Source organism: Neopelma chrysocephalum, unplaced genomic scaffold (assembly GCF_003984885.1).
Source record: "Neopelma chrysocephalum unplaced genomic scaffold, ASM398488v2 Primary Assembly neopelma1_67, whole genome shotgun sequence".
Lineage (NCBI taxonomy): Eukaryota > Metazoa > Chordata > Aves > Passeriformes > Pipridae > Neopelma > Neopelma chrysocephalum.
In genome coordinates, this window is record NW_020897726.1 from 59,239 (window position 1) to 73,895 (window position 14,657).

Sequence of the window (14,657 nt, forward strand, 5' to 3'; positions counted from 1 at the left end):
TAAAATACACAAAAAAGTAAAATTCAACCCCTTCATTGAAAATGCATGGAAAAAGGGAGGTAGAGTGAAGGTAGTTAAAAAATAATTAAAATCATACAGAGGAAGCTCTGATTCAGTAACTGAAGTACCTATGGGCAAGTGAGGAGCTGCAGCTGCTCATACCACAAGTGTGCAGTACACTGTGGCAGACAGTGGCTGCGTCGACAGCAGCAAACTAAATATGCTCTTCCCTTCAGAGAGACACACGGCTGAGTCCAAGAGGCATGGAACCACCTGCCTGTGCCAGCACACCTGGCCTTCCAAGACAGGTGATCCCATAAAAACTGTGTATGGCTTGGCCCTGCCCAAGAGCATTGTGGCAGTGACAGCTTGCACCTCCCAAAAACATGTGAGGCAGTGTTTCTCCAGAGCATCTGTACAGGCCGTTGTCTTCAATGCCTGGATGTGCTTTAATTTTTTAAGAGTATTACCTTAAACAAAAGCCACTGCAGTCCCTATCACTGTATTCACTAAGCTCTCTTGGTTTCTAATGAGCATGAGTATTTTTTCCACTTTGACATAGGGAATTTTTCATTTAAAATAAACAAGAAGCTGTTTTATAATGTGTACTGAAACAAAATATAGAGCTGCAAACAACAAACATGCCCAGAATGAAACGCATCAAGCAGCAAGAATAAATAAGCATTTAATGAATTCATTCTGTATCAACCTCCGTATTGAGAAATAAATATATCATACAACTGGAAGCCCAAAACATTTTTAAACAATAATTTTAAATATCCAACAAAAATGTTTCATCAGACTAAAAATTTAACATGGTGGCAGTCGTTATTCTTCATTGCTCTGTCCAGGCTTAAATTCTTTTTTTTTCTCCTCCTTCCTTTCTTTTTCCTCTTTAGCTGCAAGAGAAGTCACAGAATCTTCAATGGTAGTTTAAGGGTGATGTGTATTTTCTTAGTCTTAATTAAAAAAGTTAATTTATCCTTCATGAAACAGTTAAAAATGAAGTTGTATTTAGTTACCAAATGTAATGGTAGAAATTCACTGTGAATTCTAGAAAACGTCTTCACAGATTAAAATTTGGCACAACTTTCACCATTGACTTCATACAATCGGATGAAGGAGAATTAAGGACGTTGATTCATTTTTTCATTTAAATGAGAAAAGAAAGATTTTCCATATTCGTATGTGCTGATCATTATGGCACAAGCAGGAGCAACTTTACATAGCCGTGGAATAATACCTGCCCAGAAGAGAAAGGAAGGTATTCACTATCATTTGTTTTCAGACCAAGTGCTGTAGTACAATTTATTGGTCACAATATATTGGTACCATAGTATATCAGTGTAGAACTCTGATTGTACGTGTCCGTGTTCCTCAAAATACTAAATTTACTGGCTGTAGGTATTGCCAGAATAACAACCTTATGCGCTCAGCTATGCCATCCTGTGGGGCCTGTCTGCCTCGAGACTGCTGTGTCTCTGCCCCTTCCGACTCTCTGGAACACCTGGACCTGGAGGGCTCCTGTGCTCCAGCACAGAAGAGGTGACCCAAGGGCAGGCTGTGCCCACCCCTAAGAGCCAGTGCAAGCTCATGGGGGACAGGCAGAGGCTTATGATCTCTCAGGTGTGAAAAAAGAGGTTCATGAAGCCCTCAATCCTGACATGGATAAAGTCAGGGAGGAAAGGGCTCAAGTACCATGCTGGGCTGTACTCTCTAGTATACAAGTTTGTGGCTCAGCCCTTCAAGCCAATTCTTAAGTAAAAAATCTGGTTCCCTTGCCACTATCTCTTAAAACCTATAGCACCTCTACTAAAATGGAAGAATCCTGTTCAAATGTATGATGATAGAATTTCAGTGTTAAATGTGTCTCATTACAGTCAACTGTGATCTTGTCAATGGAGTTCAGAAAGTGATTAAGTTTACCTAGAGATAGGAAAATAAGGCTGAATCCACTTGTCCACACACAGCCAGCCATCTACTTCCACTTGAAACAGAAGGACGTCGGTGGGGAGCCAGTGCAGATGAGACATGGGTGGAAAACTTGAGTTGCTTAGGAACAGCAGCAAGAGGCCAGGGAGACTGCCCCTGGTCACCTTAGCTATGTGTGGACAACTGAACTAAACTACTGGCTGATCAAGAGAACATCTCTAAACTCTGCTACTCACGTGTCAAAACCTACACGTAGGTATCCTAATCTATTAACTAAATTCCACCCACATTGGCTACTAATACTGATACTTTGTGGTGTCTTGCATTCTGCTGGCATCAGTGCAGACCCTGTTGCCCTTGACATTCCTGGCCAGACTTAATTCTATCAGAGCTTTAGCTTACTTTCCCAAGCTGATCCCTGGCTGCTTGGACAGTTTCTCTATGACAGGTTACCTGTCCTTGTTTCCACCCTCTATAGGCTTCCTTTTTGTGTCTGATTTTGTCCAGGAGCTCCTTGTTCCTCTATACAGGCCTCCTGGAGTTTTTGTCTCACTTCCTCTTTGTTGGGATACATCATTCCTGAGCCTGGAGGAGGTGATTCTAGAATATAAATTGGATCTAATGGGCCTCTCTTCACTCCAGGGCTTTGCACCATTGTACTCTACCAAGCAGATCCCTGGAAAGGCCAAAGTCTGCTCTTCTGAAGTCCCAGGTAGTGAGCTTGCTTCTCATTGCCCCAAGGATCTTAAACTCCACCATTACACAGTCACTGCAGCCAAAGCTGCCCTTGAGATTCCCATTCCCCACCAGCCCCTCTTTGTTGGTGAGAACAAGGTCCAGCATAGCACCTCTCCTTGTTGGCTCCTCTATCACTTAGAGGACATTTTCATCAACATATTCCAGGAATCTCCTGGATTGCTTACGCCTTGCTGTGTTGTCCCTCCAGCAAATATCAGGGTGATTGGAGACCCCCATGTGGACTGGGGTTTGTGAATGCAAAGCTGCTCAGTCTTCCTGCTTGGGCAGTCTGTAGCAGACCCCCACTATAATGTCACCTGTCTCTGCTCTCCCTTTAATCCTGACCCACAAGCTCTTGGTCAGCTCTTGGTCCATCCTCAAGCAGAGCTCCATACACTTCAGCTGGTCATTGATATAGAGAGTGACACCCTCTCCTCATCTCCCCTGCCTGTTCTTCCTAAAGAGTCTATATCCTTCCATTTCAACATTCCAGTCATCAGGTGTTCACCTGCTGACCTGTGATCCCTCTCCAGGCTCTGGACTTCTCTTGTGGGCACTGGCATCACATTGGTGAGAGTGGGATGGATTGAGGTTCCCCTCCCCTTTTAATTTAAAGCCTTCCTCACCAGGTGGGCTTATGGCTAAAGATGCTCTTCCCCTTCTCTGACAGATGGACCCCACCAGCCCCCAGGGTTTCTCAGTGTGAGTCCCATGGTCTGAAGCCCCTGAGCTGTGGCACCAGTCCTGTAGCATTTGTTACAGTAACATTGTAGCTCCATGTAAGAGACATTAACAGCTGTAGTCTGTGTTACTGCTCTACACAGAAGTCGGGTCTAAGGCTCAGCTTTGGTACAGAGCTACAATATTGTATTTCTTGAGGGACAGTAGATACGATATAGAATAATCTAAAAATTGTACAGAAATCTTTAAGCAGTGAAGACTTGATAAATTTTTTATTTCAATAATGTTCTTATAGAAAGGCAAATTTTCTAAAACCTGAATTCCTGAGGGATGCTAAGCTTTACAGCCAAGAAGACCTTCCCATTAGGATAGCAATGCTTGTTCCAGCTCCACCTTGCAGGCTTCCCCTAGCACTAATTGAACCCACAGCAGTGCACCCTAAAGGTCTCCCAGGGAAGAGAGACATTCAGTTTAGTTTTGGAGAAATTTGCATATGCCACAAAAAGTATCTGGTAGCTGCAGAGAGGAAATTAGGGTGGAGAGAACAGTGTATAGTTAACCTATCACATAATCTTCTGTTTTAATTACCATATTGGCAACTAGAAACACAAGTTGCCTTCTATGGCTACTTAGGACACAATGGATGAGAATGCAAGAACTCCAGCTTCTGGGAAACCAAATCTTTTCTTTCTCACAGAGCACACCAAGTAGAAACCTCTGACAGAAATCTAGCAGGATCCCTGACAGCTGCTGCCAAATATCTACAGATCTGTGAAAAAAGAATTCCACTACATTCTCCAAGAGAATATTCAGTGATCTGGCTAAATCCATTGTGAATTACCAAAATGACTGGCAATTACCTCAGAGAGGAGTCAGGCCCTTCTGGTCATTCCAGAAGTGCAACATTCCCTGAAAGATGTTAAGAATTAAAAGAAATCCTCCTTTTCAGGATGAGGTAACAATGAGGGACTTCTGCTCCAATGCTGAATGTCACTTTTCTCGTCTTTCATGTCACATTTGTCAGCTCACAAAGACCCTCTGTTCTGGCCAGGGCAACTTGGTTATTCAATGGAAAAGACTCCTAAGCCTCGTGAGGTCTCAGGAGTCTCCATGATCACTCCTTGGTGACAGGAAGTCCTGATACAACTGAGCCATAATTTGAAAATAAGGAGGAATATTTTATGCTGGACCCTTCAGGGACAACAATCTTTGTTGCTAGAGGTTTTGAGTTAGTACCAAGAATTAGGTCATTAGGCAGTGCTCACAGTTGCCAGGATTTGAAAAAGACATCAGAAAGTATTCCCAAGGGTTTATTTTCTGTTCTTTAAATATGCAGGGTTTAAATGGCGAAGATATCTTGGGATGGTCAGGGATACATCTATGCTGATTAGCACATAGTCCAGGGCTAAAAAATGATCTTTGCCACAGCTATCAAAACTACTAAAAGACAGTCTTTAAGACAGTCCCTGCAAGAAGAAAAATAAAATACATCAAGGAATTTCACAGCTAAATGGGGTATTCACAGTGACTTGATCATGTCTTACTGAATGGCTCAGAGGAACTGAAACAGTAACAGCTACAAAGTGAACTGTGCAGAACCTTGATAGGTTCAGTGAGAGTAAGAAAGTCATGTAAGAGGGGTTCACTCATATGAGTACAGATGAGAGAAAATATAAGGAAAATTTAAAAACTATTAACTCATTAATTATTAACTTATCATTAACTCAATATATTGTCAAGATTGCATTTCTCCCTCTGTTTAAACATAAAAATTTAACAAATATCTTAAATAATGTTTCTAGTTTGCCAGACACTTCAAAGGAAAAAATTCTTGGAGAATGGTTGTTGCATGACCTTGAATGCCCGAAATATTATACAGTATTCAACATAATTACTCCCATTTAGCAAACAAGTACTAATAGAATTGTCAAATCTTCCAGTCCTCTGTAAAAAACTGTGTTGAAGTTGGACTTCAGCTGAATGCATCATAGGACAGTATCATAGAATTATTTAGGATAGATGGAATCTATCCTGACCCTAGTATTTCACAAGCCCATAACAGTATTTTATTCTGTAAATTTTTCAAAATACCTATTCCATTTTCAGACTTTTTGGGTTCTCAATAATGCATCTTGTTCAAAGACTAAGAAGGGAGACAAATAAGCTTAAACTCTGTTTCTGAGACAGAAAGAACCAAAAAAGTTGAGTACAGAAACTACTACAAGATGAAGAACAAAAGTTAGGATGGCTATTCCTAAATATAGATGCTGCAACAGTAATGTCTGCTTTAAGATTTTTAGCACTGGACTAAAAACTGCATATAAGAAACTTTGTCAGCCTAGAAAAACCTCTATCCTGTTGGTTGCAAACCTACAATCTATTATTTTTATTTTGCACCAATTCTTTCTGAAAAACTTAAGAAATCAATAAAAGCTTAAGAAATCAGTAATTTTTTTAAATTTGAAAAAAACATTTTCTGAACTGAATCTTTTAGCACCATTTTTCATTGCCAATACAGACATACTGGTCAAGCCCAGCCCCTCTGCTTTTAAAATAAATGGTATCCATCTCAAACAGCTATATCTTAGTAACTTGTTAAGAGACTACCAAAATTCTCTCTGGATATATGCATGTCTGTTGCTTTATATATACAAACTATTCCATAACTGACAGTGTTCACAGAGATGGAAATATTATACAATTTATGCATGTTAACATCTGTAATCACTTGGTAATGATTAAAAAACTCTCTAGTCCAATTTTTTTTTAGAGATATGAAAAGATTTACCAGCAAATAATCCAGTAATCCCATTGCTAGCGACAACTTTCCTCATAACTGCCCAGGTTGATGTAGAGTCCCTCTGTGGAACTTAATATAGTACAAGACAACAGTGAATCAAGGAATCCATACATTGCCACGCAAGAATATTTTTTGAAATCAGAGAGTCACAGATGTAATTATTAGGTTTAGTTCCTTTTCTATTAATTTTATCCATTTTATTTACACAGTATGTTAAATCCATACAGTATGCAAATACACAAGTTAAAACAGCATGAGATGGAAACGTTTGTAGAAACACCTGGTGTAAGATATATGAACAGATACAATATTCCTTACAAGAATACAAATCCAGTGAAAAAAGTCAACTAGCTTTCAAATGAGCCATTCCCTCTCCGTGACACCTTACACATGCAGCTAAAAGATCATCACAATTCAGACTTTTAAATAAGAACTTGCTTTTCTGGTAAACTGAATCCAAAAGTAAGTTTTGAGAATTGTTATCATAAAAATGAATCATAAGATTGAATATAATAGTTAAGCTAGGACACTACACATTACATCTAACTTTACAAAAATCAAATCTCCCCTAAATTTATGTTTAAGAAAGTACAGCTCTAAGAAATGTGGATTGAAGTCCCTTATAGAGCTAAATCACATACCACAAGCAACCTAACAGCAGCAGCATCCAGAAGCAATCCGCATTCCAGACATATGCAATTATTTTAAACAAAGGAAATTTTCTGTGCTATTTCATGTACTGTTTTCTTTGATTTGAAATATGAAAGTGGCCAAGAAATTTTTTTTCTAGATGAAAGTTAAAGCAGTGTCATAGAATACATTCATCAGGAACATCCCACAGCATTTAGAAACTGCAAAATATTTTTGCAGCCACAGAGAGACAATATATAGATGCACAGTTAGTGTCCAACTCTAACAGTAACTGGATTTGGAAAGAATTCAACTGGTACAAATTAAAGATAACCATAATGAAATTCTGAATGTATATTAATCTGGTTAATATCAACCTAATAAATATATGGCAGCCACACGTGTTTCAAAGTGGTGTTAGCAATGAATTCTTACATTCATCAGCACAAGAAAAAGACTGAATCACAATAACTATTTATAATTTAAGCTTTTTTGATATTTTTCTATTCTGCAATGAAACATTGCTGTGTTTTTTCAAGAATTACACTAGAAGAAAATAATTTACCTGAGAGAATGAAACCTCATGCCAAAAAGTGAGGACTTAGTTTCTAAGCAGAAACTGTTCAGGTACTCAGCCTTTTTAATGGTCTGTAATCTTAAAGTCGTGATCTAACATTTAAGTTATTGAAAGTCCCTCACTGGTCCAGGTCCCAAGTAATGGAAAAAAAAAGTTTTTATATACAACTCGAATTCACATAAAGCACAGCAGTGCTCTACTGAAAGAACAGAACATAAACTTCCCCTTTCATCCTTTAAAGATGTTAGGACATTCACTAATATGCTCTCAAAAATAATTCTTTTGAAAGAACATGAAAAGAAGGTAAAAACACAACCTGAGAAAAGTGCTTTCTTTCTCTACCCTAATATTTATCAAAAGAATATTGTTATGAAGGAGCAAGTGGTAGTGAACGTGCAAACATTTTATCGTGTTATTTTAAAGTCTTTTTCAATAGATCACTGTTCACCTGAATGTTTTAGAAGTTAATTTTTTGCCTATTTAAATATAACTTACTTCAATCATAGAATTATGATTGGGTTGGAAGGGACCTTTAATGGTCATCTAGTCCAACCTCCCTGCAATAAGCGGGGACATCTTAAATTTGCAATTGGTCTGCCTAACTGTAATAGTTTTGAATTTATTTGTTGCAATTTTATACCATCTTTTTAAGCTCAATTGTACTGAACTCACACCTTTTCCCTTTTCCATGCCATTAATGAAATATTGTATTGTCCTATGAGATAAAAAGTATCTCATGGGATATTACAATTTGGAGAAGAAAAAAGGCCTGAGTGATAGAATTTTTAGATAAACTTCAGAGAAGAGACAAAAACTTAAAATTCCTACCAAAAGTCTATATACCCAAACACTAAGTTTTCAGAAACACTAATTTTCCCAAACCTTGTAGGTTTTTTTATTCTTACCAGCTACTTACTTTCTAAGGTCTCACTCTCCCAAAGTGCAGTCTGTCTATGTGTTTTCACTACGTCAAATGGCTGAGTTATGACAGCTGCAATCTATCAGGAAAAGAAAACAATTTTAATGTTAGTGCACAAACAAAATTTAATTTAAAATTTTAAATTAAAGTGCACACAATTGAAAACTAGATTCCATATTCCAAGCACATGATAGTATTAAGTCTTGTATGTCAGAACACCGTAATTTATTCAGATTTATCTAATCAGCTTGAATGCCAGGCCATGTGTGTTTAAAGTACACGTGCCCCAAAACATAAATTTCTGAGGGAATCACCTAAAATCATACCTCTTTTAAATAGGTTATTAGTGATAATAATAAAGAGTAGTACTAGAAATGAAATTATATACTTACAGAGCCAGATGCTGCTCCTGAAGTAAAAGCAATAAAAAATGTAGGTTCATGTCCACCAACTTGCTTGCACATCATCTTCTTGAAACGTTCATAATTATACCAGTACATTGCTATGATTACAAAAAAATAAACTTGCATTACAAGAGATTTTTATGTCAAATACAGAAATTCTTTCATCAAGTACAGATGTAAGAATTCTACTGTGGCAACAGAAGCCAGAAGAAACAAGAGCTGAAAGCATAATAAGTGTCCTCTGTGCTAACCCATGGACAGATTGCCCTGTTCCCCTTATCTCCATATCCCAAATTTCTTCATATAATACAAATTAGCCTAATCATTTTGTCCTTCCCTCAAGTAACCCCTATCTTAATACAATCTAAACCAAGCACTATAAAACTCACATTCAATTTAATATAAATTAAAGTGTAGGCTTATTATTCACTATGTTTTCAGGCATATTTCACATTTTCATCAGTCTCACTAATTTTATAAAAATGTGTCTCATGCAAAATGAAAGGTTGCTCAGGACTGCTTCATACTTTTCTGAGGGACAGAGTGTAAAATTTAACTCTGAGAGAACCAAAAAGTACAATTTTGCTCCTTGGAATTACTAAGAGGAGAATGCCTTTGTGAAGACTGTCAAAGACAAGTCTGGCAAACAACTTTAAGGAACAATATCTGTTTCTTTGACTGCCTGCTGAACTAAACTGCACTCTTTCTGCTTTCTAATCAAAACTCCAAGCTATATGCTACCAGGTCCAATTATAGAGTCAATTATGGCAGCTGGTCAAGTAAATACTTCAAATGATGGCTGCACATCCTGAAAGGTAACTGTGCCTTGGTCAGCACTGAGTTCTGAAGGCTGTGCCAGCAGAAAAAAGTATTTTCTTGCCACAAAGACTGCCAGAACATGTGTCTGGCCTCAATCATTTTGCAAAAGCAAAAGTAGGTAGTATCTCAGAAGGCATTCTCAGGGTTTGAGGAAAACCTACTACTGAAATGTACAAACCCCTAATTTAATATAAATTATCTAAATCCAAAACTTTGCTTAAGCACCTACAGGACTCATTTCCCTGAATATCTTTTATATTTACATTGTCTGCCACACTACTTAAAGAATGACTCAAGTATTATTGTTAACCCAGTTCTTGTGTTTATAAAGATTCACAGCTCAAGTTTTATTCAGTCTAGCTAGCATCCCAAGGAACATGCTTGAAGCATATCATGAACACTTGGACTCGAACACAGTGGGATTCTAATTACCCTGTGCTGCTTAAGACATGTTGTACTGCTTGACTGTTTTCACAGAGGAATGACTTTTTCAATACAAATTGTTACACTGATTTTAATTCTTGAGATAGCTAACTTGAGCTACCTGCAGAAAAGCTGTAAACTGTGCTGTAAGAATACTAGAGACTGCAATGCTGTGGGGGCATCATTCAAACTTAAGAGCTAAGATTGAATGCATTAAGGCAGCTCAACATAACAGACAAAGTATTTATAAGAAAAGAATTATCAGAAAACACATTTGAAAGAGATATTAGGCAGCAATAAACACCCTTACCTTTTAAAATCAGAGTTCTGTGGCATTTAATTTTTTTTTTTTTTTAAAATACATTGTCCTTTACTCATGCATCTACTTGCCTGCTCACTTTTGGCTCTTTAACAATAGTTCTCAAGCTATAAGGCAGTAGCTATAAGGCAGTGAGACCCCTGGTGGCCTAGTGGTTAGCGTGCAGGACTTTCACTGCTGCGACCACGGGTTCAAATCGCGGTCTCCTGGCCTGATGGAGGTCGTTAGCCCTGTGAGGCCATCCATCTATGAGAAGGACACTCTAAACAAACCTACGTCCTGAGGACCTCACTGCCATTGTCCAAGCTTGCTTGGCCCCGGCAGATGAACCTTAGGATTAAAGGGTGGGCTCAGTTCAGCGCACGCTGTGTCTCACCTAAAAAATCCATTGCGCAGGCTGGAAAGGTAAAAGACCTTTCCCCAAATCTTCGTTCGCGAAGATGGGCCATTATTTATAAATAAGGCAGTAGCTGTATGTTAACTTGTGCCTCTACCTTTTCAGCATCCCATGATACCTATGAAGTACTGGGGACAGACAAGCGCCCACTGGCTGTGAAGTGAATGCCAGAGCAGTGTGGAGACTGAGTTAAAATAGACGAGCATGTTTTGGATCAGTGGAGGAACAGCAGGCATGGACGCAAGAATCTAAAAAGGCCTGAAAAGAACACACACATCACCTTAGTGCTCTCTTCCTTGTGCACTCCCTCACAGTGCTCTGATCTTCCCCCTCTGTTAAAAGCCGCAGAGGGAAGGAAGCTCCAGCCACACTGGTACAGACAAAAATCAGTAAGAGAACAAGAGTTTCTACTTCAAGTCAGACAACAGGGATTAGATGAAGAGTTCCCTTACAAGTCTTAGCAGAACAGCCTAAGAGAAAGTTGAGTTTGGCAGAGAAGAAAAATAAGTAAATTAAAAAATAAATATTGAACAGGAAGCACTTTGGACTAAAGGTTCTCTGAATTCTGACAGTTATCTTTAGCCTTAGTGAAACCATGTTGTCGTAGGTAAGGAAGCCTTCCCTATCAGAGAAGGCTAAATTAAGTCCTATCAAAGAACTGGATCCTGAAACAGGAAATACATTCCAACCATGATTTTCAATCACCTCCCAGTAGCTAAGTGAAAGAACACAAGAGTATTATACATTCTGGAAAGAATACAGCTTAAATAACTCAGTTTACTCACTTAATTGACAACTGCAATTTTTAACTAAATATCATAACCACCCCACACTTATCATGTCTTGGTTTGGTTTACAACCAATTGAAAATTTACTCCAGGTACACATCCAAGTGTGCTCAAATCCCATAACAGTCCACACCAATGACTGGCCCTCTAGATTGCTTGGAAACACAAATTAAATTAAATGTCAAACTATCTTAAGACTGAAGTAGGAGAACAAAGACAGCAGGTCAAATATTTCAAGGGTTCTCTGACTTCAAAAATAGGTTAGAAGAATTTTTCTGAGGCAACATCAGGTGTTCAAAGGTGTCATTCCTGCTACTATCCAAATGACAGAAACAGCTTCAAGGACAATTGATGTCTGCTCCACAAGTGCTCTGACAAAAGCGAGCCTCAAAGAGACAGGGGCTTTTACCACTGGCATTAACAGGTGCATTAGCAGTCTGCCCTGTAACATCTGTCCCCTCTATCTTAAGGAGAGCCCTAGGACTAGTTATGCTCTGAATCAGACTTTTTTTCTTCTGGGCTTTCAGCTTTGGAGCTTTGCTAATGAGTGGTGCTCTACCTTCATGATTTCTGGACCAGTTATAGAAACTAATTAATCTTTATTCAAAAAAATCCTGAAGACACTACTGTGTCACTCTCTGTACATGTTTTCAAAATTAAGTAACAGAACACTTACATAAAGGATGTTTATCAGAAAATAGCCACTATACCTATTACAAAGAAAATTTCCTACTCAAAGTCTTCAAAACAGTCATTGTGTAAGCTAAAGATGAGAAGTAACAGACTAAGTACAGAGAAAGGGAATGTAACAATGAACGCTATCAGGTTCAAAATGGGAAAAATCATGTCCTCAGCAAATTTATAAATAAAAGCACTCAAAACAGAACGAATCAATCTCAGTCATTCCTAAAGCTAACCATTAAAATTACATAAAAGCACAGAAACAGACTAAGTTATGCATAAACATATCTTCTGCCATAACAAAAACCCTGCATGGAAAATAAACCCTACCTGAGAAAGGTATATCTCTCAGAACAGTAGAACTCCAGCCTCTCCACAGTGAAAACCACCCATCTGCAGCCACTTGAGTGCTGACGCACAGGTACAGCTGCTTGTAGGACAACTTGCGATGCTGCATTCTAGTTCTGATCAGCTCCAGGGGACTCACCACAGTGAGAGAACTGACTGCAAAGGAGGAAAATGCCTTTTTTTCAAATCAGCATTTAATAGTAACGTTTCCTGAACATTAAAGTCACATCTCACCTTGCTTTATATATTTGATTCTTTTCAACTCTCCGATTTCCCTTTTCCGTTTTCCTTCTCAAAATAAGTTTCCTTTCCAGATAAGAGCATCACATCTATTCACAGTACCTACACTTTCCGGTTTAGGGTTTTTTTCAATACTGGCCTATTGTAATCGTGTTAAGAATCCTCATTTTCAGATTAAATACATAAATAGGCTGAAAATTTCAAGTACTTATAAACATTAATTTTCAATAATTGCCATTTCAAAATGTAATTTGAAGAAAGTGAGCTCGGGGTTTAAGGCTTTTTTTGTGTTAAGGACAAAAATAGTTGTTAGAGATTAAGCTTTTATTGATCTCTAAGCACCCTTGCCATTCTTATTTTAAACTCTCAAGAATAATTAGCAGGCCATCTGTATCCGATAAAGTGACTCTTTGAGCTTGCACAATGGTCAGTGAGTCATGACTCAATAACAAGCTCCCATCACACATGTAATAGACGTTAACAATTTTACTAGATCCAAGAACTTTTCTTCTGTTGCTAGGATAAGGTTTAACATGTGAATTTAAAAATCTGGAACACCCTAATAAGAGCAATTTGCCACACCACCACAGAATAGCAATTTTTTTCAACCAGTCTTCCAGTGTCCCCATGGTTGTCATAAGTAAAATATGTAACTACATCATCAGACTCTTCTAAGAAAGCCCTAAAATATATGATTTGTGTTACTTCTACAAAAATAGATGAGGAAAAGGCTAGTAAGAAAATATAAAAGCACATTCAGTCCACTTCACATCATACAGCAGTAAAACCAGTCCAATTCTAAAAGAAGTTCAATTTTCATTTTCCTATAAATACCTGTGTAGTTGCCATTATAGAAAATAATGATGTTTATTGCTAGATTCATGACAGAACAGACTTAAATTAAACTGTACTTGGTAGAAGTCTAGAAATATAAACATAAAATTTTGAACAAATTACAAATGTAGTAAAAGTGTAACAGCAAAACCAAATCACACTATTCCAAGTTACAGAGTTTTGTTGCCCAAGAAATAGTGGGTAATTACAGTATTCCTTCCGATCCCTCATTTAAAGCGATGGAAAATTTACCTTAAATAAAAATCAACAAAACAGACCCAAGAAAACAGCATACAGGTATTGCATTTCAGTTTTCTCTTTAAACAGGTGAAAACTTACATCTGCTTAAGGAACCTGCAAGAACTGGAATGTATTCATCACCCTTTTTCAGTCTGTATTTCAAAGCTTCACGCAGTTGGTCATAGAGGGTAAAATAGATCATTGCGTTAGGAAGTGCCATTATTCTAAAATACAAGAGACATAATTTAAATTTATACCAGGAAAGCAGAAGAATAAAGGCAACTGTCTTGTATGGATATTTTACATATATTAAAAAAAAAGTTAAATCTCCAGCTGTGCGTTATGGATGAAGAAAAAGCATAAATCCCGTGGCTTTAATTCACTGCCTCCAGTTCAGATTTTCAATCCACAGTTTTCCTAGGTTTTCATTTCATTAGGAGAAACTATAAGTAAAATGATGGTGGATTATCTTACCCAAAATTTATTTCACATCAGCTTCAGAACTATTTTGATAAAGAAATGGAAGTGAAAGATCTGAATATGAAGAAACCAAATAAAACATTACAGGAGTGCTACTAACATTAAATTTTTATTTATTTAACAATTGGAGATTATTTTCTTTGTCTTAGTAAACAGTTATGATTCTCACTACTTGAGAGACAATGTAGTATTCATAAATACAAGCTATTTCCATTGCAGCACAGTACAGAGTATAACAGCAACAGTGAGATCTAATAATCATTCAGTGTAGGGATAAGGCACCACATCTTACTATAAAATGGCAAGTACATTTTTGTGTTATGTCCATACCAATGTAGCATGCACCACCATTACCAAAAAACACTGAGGACTGTCATGCTTGGAAAACTAACAAGCCATAGTTTAAA

General features: G+C 37.7%; 1 protein-coding gene across 8 annotated transcripts in view; it reads right to left on the minus strand.

Moving 5' to 3' along the window:
• Nucleotides 1–14,657, minus strand: part of SLC25A40 (solute carrier family 25 member 40) — a 22,618-nt gene continuing 7,961 nt past the window's right edge. For 5 of the 8 annotated variants that reach the window (XM_027684854.1, XM_027684857.1, XM_027684859.1 and 2 more), the window contains 7 exons: nt 13,870–13,994; nt 12,439–12,612; nt 8,670–8,779; nt 8,275–8,356; nt 6,140–6,220; nt 1,023–1,243; nt 799–899 (listed from right to left, as the gene is read on the minus strand). In XM_027684854.1, coding sequence (XP_027540655.1) covers nt 1,128–1,243; nt 6,140–6,220; nt 8,275–8,356; nt 8,670–8,779; nt 12,439–12,612; nt 13,870–13,994 — 688 coding nt within the window. In that variant the 3' untranslated portion in view covers nt 799–899; nt 1,023–1,127. Of the gene's footprint in view, nt 900–1,022; nt 1,244–6,139; nt 6,221–8,263; nt 8,357–8,669; nt 8,780–12,438; nt 12,613–13,869; nt 13,995–14,657 lie in introns of all 8 variants that reach the window. The other 3 variants (XM_027684860.1, XM_027684862.1, XM_027684861.1) reach the window with 3 other exon arrangements.